Source organism: Arvicola amphibius, chromosome 8 (assembly GCF_903992535.2).
Source record: "Arvicola amphibius chromosome 8, mArvAmp1.2, whole genome shotgun sequence".
In the NCBI taxonomy this organism is placed as follows: Eukaryota; Metazoa; Chordata; class Mammalia; order Rodentia; family Cricetidae; genus Arvicola; species Arvicola amphibius.
In genome coordinates, this window is record NC_052054.1 from 88,635,761 (window position 1) to 88,656,908 (window position 21,148).

Here is a 21,148-nt window from a genome sequence, read left to right on the forward strand (position 1 = left end):
AAATCCTTTACTTCCCAATGCCAAAGAAGCAGCAGCTTCCATAAGATGAAGAGACTGAGAGCTGGGCTCTAATCTGAATCCTACCACCAACTACCATCCTCTGTCTTAAACACTGAGTTGAATCATATGAAACTGGCAGTTTTGCACATATCAAAAAGAGTAACAGTTTTCGATGGCTCAGCCTAAATAAAGTGAACAACAAGCAAAGGAAAAATAAAGAGACGAAAACACACCAGAGAAGAATTGAGAAGGGGCCATGCAAATGCCACGAAGTTGGCAGCATTTCTCTCTCTTTTTTTTTTTTTTTTTTTTTGGTTTTTTTTTCGAGACAGAGTTTCTCTGTGGCTTTGGAGCCTGTCCTGGAACTAGCTCTTGTAGACCAGGCTGGCCTCGAACTCACAGAGATCCGTCTGCCTCTGCCTCCCGAGTGCTGGGATTAAAGGCGTGCGCCACCACCGCCCGGCTTGGCAGCATTTCTTACAGCGCACGGAAGCGTAACATAAATTTGACTCCGAACCCACCGCTGACTATACGGAAAACTGGACAGAGTCCTCTGTATGAATGAGGATTCTCGGGGGCTCTGGTGTAGCCCCTATTTTGTGGACTGCGAGAAAGCTAACAGTTGGGACCTTTCTCCCCTTGCATGCTGTTTCCAGGTACAATCCAAAAACCTACCACCGTGGTTTCTCTGTATTTCAAAAGCAATTAGAAAAAGGGTAATTAGTGAAGGAAAATGGATTTCTCTAGAGTATGTCCAGAACTAGAGAGAGAAAGCCTTCCCGGTGTTAGTGTCAAAGTCCTATAGGATAGATAATTCAAAGGCCCCCTGAACAGCAGATGCTGATTTCCTTGTGGGAAGCTGTCAGATCTGTACAGTACAAAGTCTCTCCCGGAGACTAGTTCCTCCTCAGCCCCCTCAGCCTTCCCTCCACCAGCTGAGGAAATCGTCATTCCTAGAGGTCCCGACTTCACAGCGTGCAGCACCTGAACCCCCATGTGCACTTTGCCAAACACAGTAGGCAGCAAGCACAGTCAGTCCTAAAGAACCTAGATTGCACCTGACTCACCGAGGACACACAGCCTACCAACGAAGCCTCCAGGTGACACCCGTACACAGAAATGCCGGATACAGAAAGTCAGGCCAGGCTCAGGACTCAGCAGCTTCACCGAAGAAAAGAGAAAAGTGGCAGAGAGAGGAATCTTCTCCCCAGGTCTTCTCAACTGTCCTGCTCCCCAACTGCCATGGCCTCTGACCCACTGCCAGAATCCTGACTCTCAAAAACTCTTCCAGGATTCCTTTCCCCAGCAAAGGTGCAAAGGAGGGATGCCATCCAGCTCAGAAGAGAAACTGTGTTGGGAGAACATTCCTGGGCACAAACCATCAAGGGCAAGGCTAAACTTCCAGGTTCAATGACGGCTGGGGGAGGGGGAGGTCAGGACGGTCCACAGGACCACGCCAGGACAGGGCAGACAGACTTCGCTTGTCTGCTCCCCTCCATTTCTCAACCTTCAGGAGTCAAAGTCCTGAAAACTAATACACTAACAGTCTAGATCTTACCTGAGCTGTCTGGCGAAGGGCAGCATGGTGGAGAATTGGACTTCTCTGCCTGAGAGACCATTTCCCAAAACAAACAGCTGAAGTCATGTGATAAATACAGAAAAAAAAAAAAAAACTGGCACCATTTGAACAGAGAAGCAAAAGCTGTTAAGCACTTTAGACTGAATTTGCCAACAAATTGAAGCTATGGATAAACCTGTTTACACTCAAGAATGAACATAAATACATAATTAAAGTTAAGGCAAAGCATTCCAAGTGAGGAAGAGAAAGACCCAGTAGAGAGTTGGGGTGGGGAGGAGACCCTTGAGAAGGAGCTCCCAAATGCAAGCAGTGAACACTGAGACGAATATAGCAAATAAGCCAGACTCAGGGAGTCAAGTAGTGAGGTTCTGAGACAAATGGGACAACAGCAGTATGCATCTAAGAACTGCAGCACACCCATGCTGAGGACTGCAGCACACATGCTGAGGACTGCAGCACACATGCTGAAGACTAAAGCACACCCATGCTGAGGGCTGCAGCACACACGCTGAGGACTGCAGAACATACATGCTGAGGACTGCAGCACACCCATGATGAGGACTGCAGCACATGCATGCTGAGGACTGCAGCACACCCATACTGAGGACTGCAACACACATGCTGAGGATTACAGCACATGTATGCTGAGGACTGCAGCACACCCATGCTGAAGACTGCAGCACACCCATGCTGAAGACTGCAGCACACCCATGCTGAAGACTGCAGCACACACATGCTGAAGACTGCAGCATACATGCTGGGAAATGCAGCACATGAATGCTGAGGATTGCAGCACACATGCTGAGGACTGTAGCACACCCATGCTGAGGACTGTAGCACACATGCTGAGGACTGCAGCACACATGCTGAGGACTGCAGCACACATGCTGAGGACTGTAGCACACCCATGCTGAGGACTGCAGCACACATGCTGAGGACTGCAGCACACACATGCTGAGGACTCAGCACACCCATGCTCAGGATTGCAGTACACATACTAAGGACTGCAGCACACATGCTGAGGACTGCAGCACACATGCTGAGGACTGCAGCACACCCATGCTGAGGATTGCAGCACACATGCTGAGGACTGCAGCACACATGCTGAGGACTGTAGCACACCCATGCTGAGGACTGCAGCACACATGCTGAGGACTGCAGCACACATGCTGAGGATTGCAGCACACCCATGCTGAGGATTGCAGCACACACACGCTGAGGATTGCAGCACACCCATGCTGAAGACTACAGCACACACACACTGAGGACTGCAGAATTCACATGCTAAGGACTGCAGCACAGATGCTGAGGACTGCAGCACACCCATGCTGAGTACTGCAGAACACACAGGCTGAGGACTGCAGCACACACATGTTGAAGAAATCGAGCTACCAATGGAAAACAATGAAAAGGTCCATGCACCTGGATAGGTAACGATGAGAACTTAGAGTTTCATGGTTTTAAATACTAAAGAGCATCTGAGCACAGAAAATCCTCAATGAAGCCTTATATAAGCCAGCTTTTTAAAAACAGAAAAATAAATTTATAATTAACTTCCTATTAAAAGATGAATACTTTCAAAGATGACTTCAGAACTAAAAATTTTATAAGGTGTCCAAGAAAAATAGTCCAAATAGAAAATAAAAGTTTCAAAAATAAGAACCACAAATATTTATTATGAGTTTTTTAAGTCTCTTCAGGCTAGGAATAATATATAGGTGTGTAGCAAAGGACTTGTCCAGTATGCAAGAAGCCCTGGGTTCATTTCTCAGCACTTCAAAAATAATAAAAGAAATGTTAATCATCATATTTATATTAATTCAATCCTCATAAAAAAAAAAACCTAACAGGCTTGATCCCAATGTTAAATCCATTTGACAAATACACCACAACACAGAAAAATTAAGTGACTTGCCCAAAAGTAATGAAGATTGTCAGGATTTGAACCCAGGCAGCCTTTCCACACTTAATTCCAAACTGGCTGCCTTTCCAGTCAAAAGGAACAACAAAGGGGTAGTGACAGCAATACTAGTCATTCAAAGGAAAACCAGCTCTTCAATGCTGAAACAGATGATTGATTCTTGAAGAATCAATAGCCAGGGAGTGCCCAGAGCTTTTCAATTCTTGCCCTATACCTGACTTTCAGGACTGCCTGGTTGGTGGGTAGATGGATGGATGGATGAAGAAGTGAGCAAAAGGATCAAGGGGGAAAAGAGGAGACGAAGGGAAGCTGGCAAGTAAACAGTACCAATAAATCCTGTCCATTCTGCTATGAATACTTGCTTTAGAAATGAGAATCTGGGCCGGAGAGATAGTTCGGTGTGTAGAGGTGCTTACTGTCAAGACTGGTGACCCAAGTTACATCTCTAGGAACCATGATGGAGATAACTAATTCCCACGGTCTGTCCTCTGACCTCTGCATGCCCACATGCGCACACAACACATAAACCAAAAAACAAGCAAATCAATGTAGGAAAAAATTTGTTCCAAGGTGATGATTGATCTAATCAGTGAAAAAAACTTGCAATGCCTTTGTACAATTTATTCCCTGTGAAGCAGTAGATGAAGGCGGATGGCTGTGCCTAGCTGAACCCAGGCCTGCTGGGTTACACACGTGGGTATCAACCAGCTCCCTCGGCTCATCATGAAGCAAGTCATGCACACACCCTCTGTGCAACGTTACAATGGATCTCAGAGAACACACTTGCCACAATTTCACAATAACATCGCTCTGTCCTACTCGGGCAGGATACCCAAAATACCAGCACACTCCAGATCTGATACAAAATAAGTTGACATGTTTTTCATAACAGGTATGCAACTCTTACCTAATTGAATCTACATAGGCAAACTGGACCGGTACCTTTATTGGGCATCCCTTTCTGGGTTCTTTCGGTGTCATTAAGGAGATTATTGAATGTTCAGCCATCTCACCCTTACCTATTTTTTCACAACCCCTGTACTTGCATTGTGCAATTTTGCATAATTTAGGAATGGTTATGTGGCACAGCAGAAGACCTGACTGTACCCAGGTGAGAACAATAATTATAAAACACATACTCATCAAAATGCAGTTTAACACACTCCCCTCTTCAGGTACCAATATAAGGTTCATCACTGGTCATATACTGAGGTGGCACATCTGAATGAAGCTAGTAGAGCCCACACTCTCAGGCCACTAGAGATTCAAGCTAACTAGACACTTGGAAAATAGCACTTCAGGTTGCGAAGTATTCTCTAGCATTCAAGTCAGAAAAAAAAAAAAAGCCACAACTGTTAACTATAGCTGCTGAGTAGGAATAATAGAATGAGAAAATGAGGGGGGAAAGACAACACTAGTTAGTTAAAATAGTGATAAAAGGAAAGCAGGCAGAAGTGTACTGTCTATTAGGATAAATGGACTGTTCATTTAACACTAGTGTAAGCAGGGAGAAGGAATCATGAAAGAGAAAAAGAAGAAAAGAAAGAGGGTAATACCCAGCAAACTACAAATTCATTCTTGGCATTATGGGCAAAAGTAATGAAAAGTTTTCACCAGTCTAATTTTAAAATGAATTTAAAAAAATCAGATAATCAATTCTGAAAACAAAAAATAACTATAAATGGGATAAACTCATCAAATTTAAGCAATTTCAATAAAATTTCTCTTATATTTTATAAAATATGTATCAGTGAGTAAGATGTAAACAAACAAAAATCTTCTTAAATCTTAGTTCTTAAGAATTAAAAATTCATAGAGCATTCACCAGTTCTATGTAACTTTCTAAGAGTCCAAATTTTTAAAAGGTACCAAAGGGTAGCTAGATCTAATCTATGGATTCAGTATGCTGTTTGGTGTTCTCTCTCTCCCCTCCCTCGTTTCCTCTCTATGTTTGCATGTCTCTGTCTGTTCTCCCCTCTGCCCCACGTGTGAAGGAGCGAGAGCATGATGTTAATCTAAAGCATTGCTAATATTTCCACTTAGAAAGTCAAGATACATTATATAACACTTTGGAATTGCAGATTGCAGATTCTCTTGTGTTAACTGGATCCTGTCGACCCTGGTTGCTATGGCAGCACATGCCTATGGAGGAAGAGTGGCTTCTCCTATGACCACGGTAGCTCTCCAGTCTATTTATTCCCCTGTCCTCAAAACCTGTGTCTCTCTCCTAACCAACCATGTGAGCCTGTTACCAGTGAGAAAAAAATACTCTCCAATGAATATGATAGTCATCAATTTTCCTCAAATTATCCTCAAATGTTCGTGTCAATCTATTAAAATCTAAAGATACTTTCTGATGAGGTAGGAAGAAACTTAAATTAATTCTAAAACCCGTTGGGAAAATTAAACTGTTACTCATTAAAAGGCTTTTCAATACAAAAAGACAAGATTTAAACTGCCAGTTTTTAAAACATTATAAAATTCCAATAATTTTAGACAAAAGTCATCAGAATCCATCAAACAGAACAGAAGGCCCAAGCCTGTGAATATTTTAGTACACTAAAGATGATACTTTCTATCAGTAGAAAAAGATGGACACATTAAAACTCAGTGAAGTGAGCTGGAGAGATGGCTCAGCAGTTAAGGGCACCGACTGCTCTTCCAGAGGACCCAGTTCAATGCCCAGTACCTACATGGCAGCTCACTACTGTCTGTAACTCCAAGATCTAACACCCTCACATGACAGATATACATGCAGGCAAAACACCAGTGCACATAAAATAAAATAATAATAATAATAAATAGAAAGAGTTTTTTAATAAACAACCTCAAAGAAGCGCCATGTGTACAAAGGACTCAGCAGGTGGACAGCCTGGGCAGGGTGGAGCACCAGTCCTGTCACGTACAGTTTAGTGACCCCTCAGTGAGCCAGTGCCCTGGACTGTACAGCAAGAGCATACTTCATAGAGCTGCAGAGAGGAGTATCTGTCACGACTGGCAATACTCAGTGCAGTGACTACTTTATCAAGAGCTCTTCGGGGACAATGAGCAGTAATCCCGGACAATGCCTAACTCTTCAGAACAAATGCACTTGGATCAGAGAGCCTCCCCAAAGACCAACTTTCAAATCATTAAGTAAGAGTTTTAGAACTGAGGATTTAAAAAAAAATTAACATGGTGGATGAAAAAATGAACTATTTACCTTAACTGTGGGTTGAGGAAGACCTAACTCTGGCAGCAGACAAAACAGCAAAAGAAAAAAGATTAACAATTTGACTTCATAAAAAATTGATCTGTCTATCATGAACTAATTAGAAAATGAAATCTTCAATAGATATATCCTCACAAATCAGTAAAAAAAGAATATGAGCCAAGCTCCCAAAACAAAACCAGAAACCAACAACCATTGTTCATATGAGAAAATTATTAGCAAAAAATAAAAGCAAATGCTTTTTCAGATAGGTTAGCCATGGTTTTCAAAAATTACATAGTGAAAAGAGGAAGAAACACTGGCACATTTATATTTAGAAAACTGAGCAATGGCCCTACTGAAAGGCCCTTACAATAACAACTCCTTTGACCTAGCAAGCCCATTTCTAGGACAGGGGATGAACATACGGATTTCAGTGGAAAGACTTTGCATTCCTTTCTCAGGGATGGACTAAAATCAATGCAAATAAGATGTGGATCATACTCAAGTTCAGCTATAAAGCTAAAAGTGCACCAAAAAAAAAAAAAAGCTAAACGTTCACCTTCTAAAAATACTACATTTGTTATGGATCTTTAATATTACTAAATTAAAACAAAAAGTTTTGAGACAAACCTTTTAACTGCTTCCTTCTTCGGAATATCTATAATATCCCACCACTTTGAAAGGTAGGAGATCTCAGACCATATAAACTTCCTGCTTGAGTCTTCTTTCAGCTTTAGGACCATGTTATTAAAAATATACTGAGTCTTGTCTCTAAAGTAGTCATTGAAAGTCTTCAACCAACCTAAATCAAGACACAAATACACCACAAAGGTCCAGTTGATATGACTGATTTCAACTTAGTCCCGTTCCACCGAATTACTATTGGATACCCTTAGCTCTTTTGTTCAAATAAAACCCACATCTTAAAAGCGAACAGTATGCTCAATCAATAAAATTCTCTTTTAGTTGACAGGGAAGTAAAAACCTATTGCCATTGAAATGATGAAATATTCAGACACTGACAAAAATTCAGACATAAATGAAAACAATGAACTAAGCCTTTTTTTTTTTAAAAAAAAAAAGGCAGTTATTGCTATGTAACAATTAATTCAATTACTTAACGCCAGGCATGGACTTTTGTTATCCTAGATTTAAAAATCTAAATAGTACTAACAAGTATTCTCATAATTTGGGATTAGAATAGCACCCTTTCATCATACCTCAGAAATCCCCACCCACCCAATAAGTAAAAGCTAAAACAAAGCAAGGCAAATTCAAGCTAGGCCCTGACATTCCCAGCAAAGCAAACAGTGATTACAGAGCTGATAAGAATATTGAGCATAGCATTCTGCCTAAACACAGGCATTTGTTCCCATCATGCAACTGTCTAGGAGCACAAAGTAACTAAATAAACAACAAATGTGAACATGTTAATGTTTTCCCCCAAGAAGAGAACTTGGTTCCCTAATTTATCCTACTACTCCCCAAATAACTTGGAAATTATTCCCCCAAATCATTAGACTTGACATAACAGGAAACATTAACAAGACTCACAGGTCTACCAGATGGATGACTAAAATGCCCACGGCTACAATCCACGTGGCCACCAATTACACAGACTGGTGACAGACAGAATGGACCCTGTGGAGGATGATATGTTCCCATGACTACAATCTTAAAGGGAGGAGAACTGCTACTTCCAAGCTGGACTACTGTCCAGCTGCTACCAAAATCCACACATTCAAGAGACATGAAGGAGAGCGAGTCCAAACAGTACTTCTGTTTGCCTATGATTAACTTAAAACTCAGTCGATATTGTGCTTGCTAGGGAAGAAAGAAAAGAGAAAGCCCTTGATGGGGAAGAGCATATGATCCACTTGTTTTAACAGGGTACTCTGAAACAGATGCGTCTGAAAAGGGCACTGCATCTATGAGAATCTCTCCCAGTTGTTGGGCACCTGCGATATTCAGGTGTGTCACGAGGAGTCAAACAGGAATACAATGTCAAGTTTTGTTCTACGACTTTCTCAACCTAGGGTACATTTGAGCTGGTTTGTCATCAAAGAATGCTTTCTGGATGAAATAACTTTCCCATGTTAGACTAAAAAGCCTTTGCCTTCAGCAAAACTCCAACATCTCTTGTGCAAGAGTGGTGTGCAAGAAATCCCGCCGTGTTTTATCAGGGTACTAACCCAAGACTGGCACAGGGCCATGACCTATACCTGGATTCCCAGAGAGGAGCAAAGAAATAGCAGTCTACTCCTAAATGAGGATGTCCATCCCAACAATCTTGAGCCTAAAGGTATGAGTACTCAAGACTAAGCTTGGAAGATGTAACACAGAACCTGAAGAATAATAGAGTACTTGGGAGGTTTTTTTTCTTCTGTCAACAGCCTGGCCTTGACCATTTGTACAAGCAAATGAGGGAAAGGCAAAATGTAAAAAGGCATTTCTCTGACAGACGAAATCCTAACTCCTCCTGCCTCAGAATGTGATTGTATTGGAGATAAGGTTTTTAAATGGTTAATTCATGTAAAATAAAGTAAGGAAGATGGTTCTTAATCTTAAATAATATTAGGACCCAGGCACATACAGAGAAACCTGGCCAGGAAGATGAGGAAGAAGGTCATTAAAGCCAAAAGCCAAGGATAGAGGCCAAAAACCTTCCAGTCTCTAGCCTGATTCTTGGAAGCCACTCAGTCTGTGGTGCTCTGTCATGGACTGGGAGACATATGCAGCCTGAGATCGAGAGCTACTGCTTTCCAAAAACTAAAGATCACAATGCTGATTTATCAACTAGTATCACAATGCTTGATTTAACATTCTCTATCTACCTACACAGCACAAGATTAACCTGAATTCACAGATGTCAAAGCAAATGCACTTCTGTGCCATCATCATATATGTGCAGAACAAGGAGCACTAAAACTCCCTGAAGGGCTCAATTAGAATTATCATCTCTCAAATGTCACATGTCCCTCTTGCCTGAATTTTAGCAAAGGTCAGTTACTTGCGTATGAACAAAACTGAGGAACTCCGGACAGTGTAAACCCTCCAACATTAATTAAAAACAAAAACAAACCCCATAATCTGGCATAAAAGGCAAACTAAGACGGACAACTATTTTCTCATCAATAGGTGAAAGACCCTTGTAAAATTACAACTACGCATTTCCAACAGCTGGAACTTGCTACTAACAGAGATCCCTGAATTCCAAAGACAGTTTATCACAAGAATTTTCATAGAGAAACTACAGTGACTGATTCATCCACTCTGCCTTCAACACTTCATTCGCCCTTCAACAATCAGGCAGAAAATATGTCAAAGATATTTACGTGAGGCAAAATACAACTCAGAGATGTCAACGTAAAAGCCTTCCATAAAACCTGTCTATAATTGATACTAATACTGCTACAATATAGCATAATTAATGAATAAAGAACGAAGAGAGTTTCTTGCAGCTTTCAATATTGAGCAATATAACAGTAAATTAGCTTTTATTGCTCTTATACAATAGACTAATCAAGTATTCCCTTTTACTCTGAATTGGGTCTTTCTTCCTCTAAATTACTAGAAAAACTACACTTGCATATTAACGGGAGACCAATCAGAAAGATAATGTTTTATGCAAAGCTGCATGGGATGAATTTTTGTGATGTGAAATTATATTCCTACCTCTAGATTTAATAATCTGAGGACACAGAGTTTCAGGTTCATTTACGTAAGCGGTCAATTCACAGCCTTCCTCTTCCCATTTAATACACAAGAAACTGAACCAGGACTAGAACCATATTAAGAATACGTTTCTTTTTATCCATTTTCACTCCAACAATGTTGTCGCCCATATAAGAACTAACAGCTACTTTAAATTAGCTAGAAAGAAACTAAAATGAGTGAAAAATTAGTTAAATGAAGAAGGTATAAATCCCAATTCAATGCCATTGTTTTAAGTTTACAATTAAAAAAAAAAAACTAGCAATGTTAAAAGCCCAGCTGTCTATTTTATGTGCAGTGAAGCAGTCTAGCGTTTCCTAGTCACTGGCAAGCTGTGTTTCATGTTTTGAACTCCGGATCATAGCTTGGAAGCCTGGAGAAGAATCCTCTCAAGCGACACTGCCTTTCATACAAGGTACTACCCTCCCACCCCTCCCCATCCTACACCCCACCCCCACCCCATACCTGGCCAAAAGGCGCCTGGCCAGAGAACAGGGCTCCAGAAATATTTCCTCATTATCCCACTGGCCATACCTCTCTCTACGACAGTACCCCAGAGCAAAGAATTTGCCCACTCGGAGTGTGCCCTGCCCACTAAGTGAGAGTCCAACAGCCCCAAGGTGACTTTCACAGCCTGCTAAGTCCCTCCCTTCCCCTTTAGGACGCTCAGCCCTACAGTAGGACCTTCAGCCTGAGAGTATCCAAGAGGCCGACAATCTGCAGTGTGTAGATAACAATATAGTATCTGCAAGCACAGCTCCTATTGGATGGGGACACACCCACATCTGGGAGGAAAGAGAGTCTGGCTACCCCACAGGTTGTCCCTTCCTGAATATGCCATGGCCAAATACGCCACGCCATTTCTGTGAGAAACTGCAACCTGGGAAGCCTATTCAATCTCTGAGCCCTGAGTTACTTCTATTTCTTGAGGTAAGCAGAAGGCCCCCAACACCTCTCCTCACTTCCCATCTCATCTCTTCATCTCTCTACAATCAATTTCCTTTATTTATAACTTTTAAATATTTAGTAAAAAAGAATGTTGTGCCCTTTGTGTATTCTGGCCCTAGTTCCTGAAAAATTTAAAAGCAGGATTGGGCATACACCACAACTAGAAATTCAAACCAAGCAATTCTCATGAATCTAAGAGTTTAGGGAGTATGTTGCTTGACAGAGGAACAAAGAAACAAAAGCACATGGACTTCATATGAACATCTATTCAACTAGAATGAAACCAAACAACTTACTACAGTCAACGTTAATATGTTCTGCTACCCTCACGATCACTGCCCAGTAGCTCCAAGCTGCTCCATTAGTTAAAGTCTAAGAGTTGCTAGTAGGCCAGGCGCAGTGGGTGCAAACCTTTAATCCCAGCACTTTGAAGGTAGAGGCAGGATGATCACTGTTAACTTCCAGGTCATCCTGGTCTATGTAGTGAGTTCCAGGACAGCCAGGGCTATACATCTTGTCTTTAAGGGGGCGGGGGGAAGCCTCTATAAGGAACATACATCCCCCCAAAAAGGGAGCCTCTCTCAATAATATTACTGAATTTGTGAAGTTCATAGCTGCTGTAATCACTTTCTTTAAATAACATTAATTCCATTCAAAAGTTAAGTAAGCACTAACTTTTGGGAATTTGTTGATTTTGAGTTGAATTATTATAGTGAGGTAAGTGACATACTGGTAATCACGTAAAAACCCTGCAACTCAAACTTTGAATTACTTCCACTGCACTGTTAACAGTATCCTCAAATTTAAAAGTAATGCAAAGGGAGTTTACGGCTAAAAGAAACCTTCTTTATCTTAGTAATAAAGTTATTTTCTATCGACAGATGATCAACAAGTTTCTCCCATCACTTGCTAATCCTTCAATATCAAACTGCAACATACAACCTTATACCTGAGGGACAGCATATAATCTTAATTGTTATTACCATTATTTGATTACGCCGCTGATTAATTTTAATTCCAATGTTTCTATTATAAATTAGGTTCCTCTGTCCCCCTAATAAACTGGAAGATCTTTAATTAACATTCCAGTTTACTCATCCAAACACGTATTGAGGAACTAATGAGGGCTAAGTAAGTCCATAAGGCAAAGCTAAATAAAAACAGATTCCACAGAGAATATCAGAACAACAAGCCGAGGGAATAGAGAGAGCGGGGCCCTAGCAGGACAACAAAAGTCTTAGCATGTGCAGCGTCGGACAGGGGCAAGAGCACATGGGCAAACAATAAGCCACTAAGTGAGCTGGGGCGCAACCAGGTGAGCATTGTACACTGCAGGACACATGACCAGACCATGGAAAGCAATTTAATAACAATAGCAGTGAGCTACTAAACATCTTCTAAACATTGTCTTGTCTTAAAGGAACACAGAGGAGGGGAGTTAAGGCTTTCTATCATTGCTCACACACTGTAGACACAATAAGAACGCTAGGCACAAAGTAAAATGTAAAGTTGAAACAGAAGAACAGGAAGCAAGATAATTGTAGCTCTGTTTAAAATGGTTACAGAGTGGAGTCAAAACGGGGCAAAGGATTCAAGAGGGCATCCAGGTGAAGTTAAGAGAACTTCGTGCCTGAAGTAAAGTTTCCAGGATATGCCGAGTGCCAAAAATGAGGTTGAGGCTCCTCCAAAGACTCTGCAAACCTACAAACCTGCTGATTCCTCTAAAATTCTAGACGCTTTGAACTCAGGTTTCTGAAGGAAGATAACCTTTCGTTCTCGGTGGCTCAGCATCATCTAATAGTTTTCCAAGCCTATCAGCTTCACTCCTGTAACACTGTTTGAGATATGGGGCTTTTTAATGCATCTGAGAGGCCTATGTTGGAAACGTCACCCCACACCACAGAAGTGAGCTGCATTACCCCTTAGAATAGCTGAGGGTGGGCTCGTCTTGCAGCTGTGTAATTCCTGAGATCCTCACCCGTACTGATTGCCTAAGTGCCCATTAAGAGACCTGCATACCTCGATATCTGATACTAAAAACTATGAGATCAGGCTTCCAAAGAAGTTATCCATCTATGCTAAGCTTATCCCTTTTCTCTGCTAAGGGGACTCTATGAACATCTACTGGCACATCCCCACACAGAGAGTAGCTAATTAAAGTTTGGGGGGACGGGGTTATGTTAAAGACATTGATGGGCAATTCTTACACTACACACATGGGTTATTCAGACTTAGGGTCACACAAGTTATGCAAAGCATCACAGTTTCTGGAAATCACTTTAAAGCTGGAAAACACTGCTTCTAACTCATGCCTAATCATAGAAAAAAAAAAAACATAGCAATAAAAAAGGCCCTGTATTTCAAGGCACGGACATCCATTTCAACAGGAATAAATCAAAAGGAAAAAAGAATAGGAAATAGCATAATGCTGTGTCTACTTTTGCATGAAGTTAATAAGATCATTTTTGTGTTTAATATTACTAGCGTAGATGATGCTAGCCATGACAGTACTTAACTTCTTCATGTGCTCTGCCCGTGGCTTCAGTAATGTACCAATGAAAGGTAGTTTTATATTGAAGAACCATTCTCAAGTCATGGTTCAGAAGCCAATGTCACATGTGCTAAGTCCACTCTGCCATCGGCAGATCTCTTATTATCTCTCCTGACTTTTTTCTGCAAAATGAGGGTAATGTTATAGAATTATCTTAGTGCTGCTGAGTGGAGTAATGGTTTTAACACACATAAAATGCCCAGAGTGACAGGAAACGTCTGGAACATGGACCTAAGTATTAGTACTAGCTTTTGTTACTAGGGCATTGGTGAGTTCTCACACATTCCAGCTAAGAAAATAGATGGAGGCTGAAATCAGTCAGATGTACAATGGTCACCCACATTCCTCAAGAGCAACTGACATGTGTATTCCTCAAGAAAGAAGTCCACCAATGGCCAAAATCACCAGATCTTTCTTCCTCTAAAAACGAATCTTCAACACTCACATTTTGGATGCCTCTTAAACACAGAATTCCACAAAGCTGTTATTTAATTCCCAAATGCTATCATTCAGATAAAGAGCAAGATGCCAAGTTAAATCTGAATTTCAAATAAATAGTAAGTAAACATTTAATATAAATATGTCTGATTTAAAATTTGGAATACACATACTTGTATTCCTATCCATTGTTTACTAGAAATTCAAGTTTGGCTAAGTGTCCTGAATTTTTATTTGCTAACTTTATTAACAACTCAGACATTCAGGCAAATGTGTTAGATTGGCTACTCCTCATTTAAAAAAGGAGATACAGAATCTGTTTGAATTAAATAAATGTCCTAAGAAACAGGGTGGCAAATGGGAAGAACATGAATTTTAGAATGAATAAGCTTTGATTCACCAGCCTCTGAGAATTTATCATTGACTGGCTTCCAACAACTTACTATACCATTTAACATGGCTTAGCATACGACTCTCCCCTTACCTGGTACAGGATGGACAAAAAAAAAAACCCTGTCCCTCAGTTCTTCCTCATGCTATGTGGGCTGAGGAACCAAAGAACACAGTTTAACCTGCACTAGCTAAGCAGAGTTGGACTTTCTCCCCACGCTGACACCACACACCTGGCCACTGTCTATCTATCTCACTGGCTCCCTTCTCCACTTTGATATATGTAGACATTCACCAACAACAGCTGGCCAAACACTTTGAAATTCCAACAGTGTAATATTTAACCAAAAATCTTTGAAATTCAGACTGTGATTTCATGTTTTTAGTCTTTTTGAAATTTAGCCACAGATGTATAAACAAATCTATTTCTAATTATTTTGTAATACGAAACACACAAGAAATGCATTTTCCTAGTTTTAAAAATGGGCAAAATCCCATCATGCATTAAATCAATATTTTTTTTTCTAAAGAGCTATAAATGCACAAAAGAAAATTGCTTTCTGGTATTACTTAGTGACTAGCTCTCCCTACTGTTTAGAGTCCCACCACAAGGGCATTACAATCTACTGTGCATTTTACAAACTGCCTCCGTGACAAGATGCTGTGCACACTTCCAACCAGTCTACCTTATCTTTTCTCTACACACTGGGATTTCTTTGAAGGAAAATTAACTAAATATTTTGGCAGTTTAACTAGTGGGAAGTGAAGAATTAAGACTGTAGATACAAAGGTGCTGTAATTGTGTTCTAATCAGTTTATTAAATATAACATGAACATGTATCCATCAACTCATATTTAATTTCATGGTCTATGCATCAAAACTTTTCAAATCCATAACGAGCTATCAGCATTTACTTAACAACTCCTTCTCTGTTCTAATTCGTGTAAACCATTTGAATGCTAGATGACATATACCTTGTGGCCTCGAAGACTTAATTAGGAAATTTATTAAGATACTGTTTTTTAAAATGTATCTTGTCTTAGCTACTAGTATGAACTCATCCCCCAAAGGAAACAATCTGCACACATGTGTGTGTATCTATGTATGCATGTACATATACACACCATAAATTCTTTGTGAAGGGACAAAGACATGACTCGTTTAAAAATCTATTTCAAATATTTCTATTCCCAACAGACATAAACCCACTGATGAAACAAACTACTGAGTCAAAGCTTGTTTTAAATTATTGCTGCAGAAAATGCAAACAACTTTCTATAAATCTCATTTAGAAAGTAAATTGCCTAATTGCACATTCATTTGGGAGTATTCTACAAAGATTTCCCATTACAGTCGTAGTTTGACTTAGAATACACACGCACATATTTTCCTGTTTTCTCCCTATTAACACAGTGATTTTTCATGATCTGAATGTTTTCATTTGTCGCAGGATAATTTAGGTGATCAATGCTTTATTTTGCTAGCGAATCGTGAAAATAACGAAGAAAGTCAGTGGGTTCTTCTCTATCATTTTGCTTCATGAAGCATTAGGTTTAATGGGTCTGTTTCTGACCACTATTTTTAACTCACGTGGCAAAGGGCCTTAGGGTAAGGGTCATTAACATCTTCTACTAAGACAAAAGAGTCCACTATGGTTGCTAGGATACCAACAGACAGATCCATTTATTGCAGTCAGAAACAGTTATTATGGATGTCCTCGCACAAAACAGCATACTACAGCTGGAACTATAATGCAAACAAACGGGGAATCTAAGAAATCTCTGCCCTCAAAGAACTTAATACTGCTGTTACTCTACAGAGTGCAAAGAGCGTTGTCAAAAAAATGCTTCTTAAAGAGATAGAAATAGGGAGACACAGAAAAGATGGGAGTTAATGCAAAACATGAGACAAGCAATAGGCCAAGTGTTTGACCCTAACCTAGAGAGTCGATTATTATTGCAATGACTTGGGAGCAGAACCGAGAAGAGGCGCCAGGTGTGGGTTGCTGGTCTAGCTGGACCACAAGAGGCAGTAGGTGAGACAAAGCCCTAGCCCTGAGTGAGTAGGCTCAGTACAAACACTGTATATTTCTAAACTCGTGCATATGTGCAGTGTGGGTATGCGTACGGTGTGTGCCTACAGTCAAGGAATACAGACAGCCCAGAGAAGAGCTTCCATATTTGCAAGTTACTCCGTGCCTAGTATTAGACAGAGAATCAGCCATAGGCAAGAGGAGACACGTGTGCTTTGTCACGCGGGTTTACTCGAGAGAGAAACGCAGGTGAGCACGACATGAGGGATCCCAGTACTCTCACTGCTGTGTCACCGTGACAAGATGATAGCACCTTTCCCGTGATGGGTGCCACCAACCTCCTCTCCTCGGCATCAGCTATTTGCAAAACACTCAGCAGCCTGCCTGGTAAACCACGACTTTTAATATTATGGTTGAGTGCTTAAGTCACAGAGCAACGAGGAAGGGAGCCGGTGGGAACTGAGCACAGAGGGAAGGGGAAATGGCGGAAAAAAGACTTCGGAGAAACCAAAAGAGAAAAGCGATGAATCGCGGTCAGACCCGAAGCTGCGAGTTGCACTTACATCACAGGAAGAGGACATCGGAAAGAGAGCGTTCAGTAAACTAGTAAAGGATGGAAGAAGGTGAGTCACGCATGCAGATGTGAGTTACAAAAAAAAAAATCCTTGAAAGTAAGAGGCAAGCTAGAGAGAATGAGGTTCTTGAGAAAGGTAAGAAACACAAGCTCGGTGAATTCTTTCAAAAAAGTGTTTAGAAATTCAGCCTCAAGAACTACTGTACTAAATTCACTGGGCTCTCACTCTGTGCTGTGTGTTCACACCAGTAAGCACGCACATCTAATCACGTGCGCCGCTGAAATTATAGCAATTTCCCCTTACCTTGGGGGAGGGGGATCACTGGTCTCGACAAATAAAAGCCTTCGTGGGAAATAACAGTAATTACAATAATCACAGCTATCTTGGTGTCACGCAGGGTTCCTTTACATCTCATCCTGGGAAGATACTATCATCCTAATTCTTCTGGATAAAAACCTTATCCACTGAGGGATTAAGTGACCTGCCTAAAGTCATCTTGGTCTACGGGCCCAGGCTAGGACTTAGACCCCTCCACCAAAGCTCCCAAACCACTGCTTCTACTTCTCTGGGTTAAAGACTCAAATCTTCCAATGAACACTCTACCTTTTGGAAGTGGAATTTACAGGAGAAAGTGATTCTCTCATGAAGTATTTTTTTAACATGTTAGATTTATTTTATTTTATATGTATGAACACTTTGCCTGCTCGTCAACGTGCATACCCCAGACCAGCTGACATCAGAAGAGGGTTAGGCATCTGCTGGAACTGGAATTACGATGGTTGTGAACCACCATGCGGGGTCTGAAATTGATCTGGGTCTTGTCAAGAATGATAAGTGCTCTTAACTCATTACTAGGCCTCCAGCCCTCCCATGCAATATTTCACCAGAAGCAAATAAAATAAACCACAGTACCCTGAAATGTATGTCCCCAAAATCCTTCTTGTGTTTATCATTGTTTCCTGCTCTACAAGTCCTACCTGGTAACGGCACATAAATTGGTACAATGAGGATGGGATCTAAGAAGACCACTATGAGGTCAGAGAGACAGGAAATTGACCGGACCCTCATTACGGGGCACGGGTGCTGGGCAAGCTTGTCAGAGCTATTAGGGAGTGCGGCCTTTACCTGGGTCATTATGGGAATGAGGTACCACAAAAACTTGAAGGGGCTCACTGTCCCACTCATCAGCTTCATACTTAATGTCAAATCCTTGCTTCCAAACGCCACCATCTGGGTTATCAAAAGGAATCAGATCATAAACATCCAACATCTAAAAATATGAAAGAAAAATAGTTAAACTTTAACCATGATTAAGCTATACTTAAGGCTGGTCAATATTTGCTAAAAGATATTCTTTGCTGTTTCTTTTATCAATATATAATCAAATAAAACTATATAAAAAATCAATTAAAATTTTTAAGGCCAAAATCATTCAAAGGCTTGAAAGGCTAATTGTGCTACATAAGTACCCTCATAAGTAAGCCCGCCCCATCTGCTTTTGATAAATATGATTTCATTCATTTATTAGAATTCCTCCTTTTGCTTTTAGTGCCAGTGTGATTTAACAGGAAAACAGAAATGCAACAAAAGATTTCTCGTGAAGTTTGGTTATGACCAAATATTTCAACATTTGCAAATACATCCTCAACACAACTTCTTACCTCACTTGGGGCATCAGCTTCATAATCAGCCTCAGCTACCTTCTAAGTCTGTATCTGACTGAGAACTCAAGTGTATTTTTCTATTTGTCAAATGCTATATTTATTTTTTTTATTCTAAAATACACATGGAATGAAATTTTTTAAACTGAGATTTAACTTTAAGTAGTCCAATGTGTTTCTACAGCCAGGTGTAGCAGTGTATACCTACAGTCCCAACACAACGCTAAGGCAGGAAGGTCACCACAAAATGAGACCTCATCTCAAAAACCAAGTAAATGTCGTCTAGCTTCTGAATGCATAATTCCTTGTAGATAATAATTCATTTTGGACATAAAGGAAAAAAACAGTGTCCCACCCAAAACACAAAACTTGACTTTTATCCTTCATATTCTCTGAGATACTAAACGTGACCACACAACCAAAAACATTTAAATTGTTAAAACTTGACAGGCTACAAAAACTATATATTAATATAAAATATCACAAAAAATAAGAATATCAGAAAATTAAGTAACGTGATCATGAAGTAGTTTAAGACAATAACTATCTCTTGTTTTGGGACTCATGCCTTGAATGAATAAAACTAAGACTCCAAGGATAAGGCAGAAAATCTGTGGAGCACAGCTGGGCAGAGGGAAGCATTAGGAGGAACTGCCAATCCCTTCTTCTTCAGCCCTATAGTAAACATTCTCCCTCCTCCCTCTGACACAGGCATAGGGGCTCTGCAACCCCAGTAAAAACAGCCCACGTTTAGACCAAACAAACACAACAACAAATGAACCTGCCATTTTGCCATCCCCCTACCACAGTGGACAAAGGTGGTACAAAAAAGAACTCAGTAAGAAACAAAACGAAACCAAGCCCCAAGGAAACAGGTAACCTGGAAAGCCCAGGACTCTGGCCCCACCAGGATCTGCCCATACATTAGCTAACCATGAGGGTATGGGTACAGGGCCTGGCCAGCTGCACTGTTTCCTGCTGGCAGCTTGGCCTGAGAGCCATGGCCTCAAGAGTATATCAAGTTCTACCCCCTCTCTGGATTTTCAGTTCCATTACCCCTAGAACAGGTTGTCCAAATGAAAGAGTTCAAGTCCAACATGGCAATCTTAAATAATCTAATAAAATGAAAACAATAAAATTTTAATTATAGATTTTATCTAAGTTACCCATGGTATTATCAAACCAACCTATAATTAATACAAAAATAAAGACACTTTACACACGAAGGCCAGAACACTCTGTGTTTCCATTACAAACTTTCAGAGTGCATCTCAAATCAAAGGGCAACATTGTGAGTGCTTGCAGCCATGTGTGGAGGGCACTCCCCATAGTGGAAAGTACAGCTCTAGATTACTCCCTGCCTTACCGGAGGATCTTTCTCCAAATATCTACTCTGATGCTGCATAGGGAAGGTGCAGAGTGACATTGGAATGTGACTGTAGATACAGTCTATCTACAGTAGATAAAAAGACAGTAAAGCAAGCGAAATGGTGGGGTTCCGAAGAAAATAGACAGAAGCACAGGAGGAGTGGATTACACCACCAACAAAGCAAAATGATGGTGAGAACAAAGAGATCTCGGCAAAAGGAGAAACCAGAGCCCAGAGCTTAAAATGTTGCCGAAAAAGAACAGACACAAAAGTGACTCTGAAAACAAGCAAAAAAGTCGCTGGCTATCAGTGACTCTCCATTACCTGCACATCTGGATGCTGACTTCCACTCTGTGAGGCAAACAAACAGTCGTTGGGGTCAGCCTGGAGGGCTGACTGTGAGGAAAGCAGGCGTGCCAAGCCCTGGCTGCCGTTGCCCGGTGAACCTTTCGGACCGTCCTCCACAGACTCGCTCAGGTTGATGACTGAGTCTCTGATATTTGAGATGATCTCATTATTTTCAGCTAGCAAGCGCTCCAAATGGTCTATCTTCTCTTGCAATATTGAAAGCTGGCCCTGAAAGAAAAGAAAGAGGTAGCTATATGAACCGTGATTGTGGTTCCACCAAACTACACAGTCACTTGCCCTTCCCACTTCTGTGAGCACAGACGCACAATGGAAGCGCTGCTGGGACTGAACCACCACTCTGTAGCCGCCATCTTTATCCAAACATATTTAAAAAGTACAAGAGAATGACCACGCTATTTGGGGACTGT

The 21,148-nt window shown here is 40.9% G+C and overlaps 1 protein-coding gene across 1 annotated transcript in view; it reads right to left on the bottom strand.

Moving 5' to 3' along the window:
• Man2a1 (mannosidase alpha class 2A member 1) overlaps nucleotides 1-21,148 on the bottom strand; it is a 163,001-nt gene that overhangs the window by 117,313 nt on the left and 24,540 nt on the right. Inside the window, exons 2-4 of the mRNA XM_038339431.2 lie at nucleotides 20,697-20,948; nucleotides 18,468-18,612; nucleotides 7,324-7,495 (exon numbers count right to left, since the gene is read on the bottom strand). Of these exons, the coding sequence (XP_038195359.1) occupies nucleotides 7,324-7,495; nucleotides 18,468-18,612; nucleotides 20,697-20,948 (569 nt within the window). The remainder of the gene's footprint in view (nucleotides 1-7,323; nucleotides 7,496-18,467; nucleotides 18,613-20,696; nucleotides 20,949-21,148) is intronic.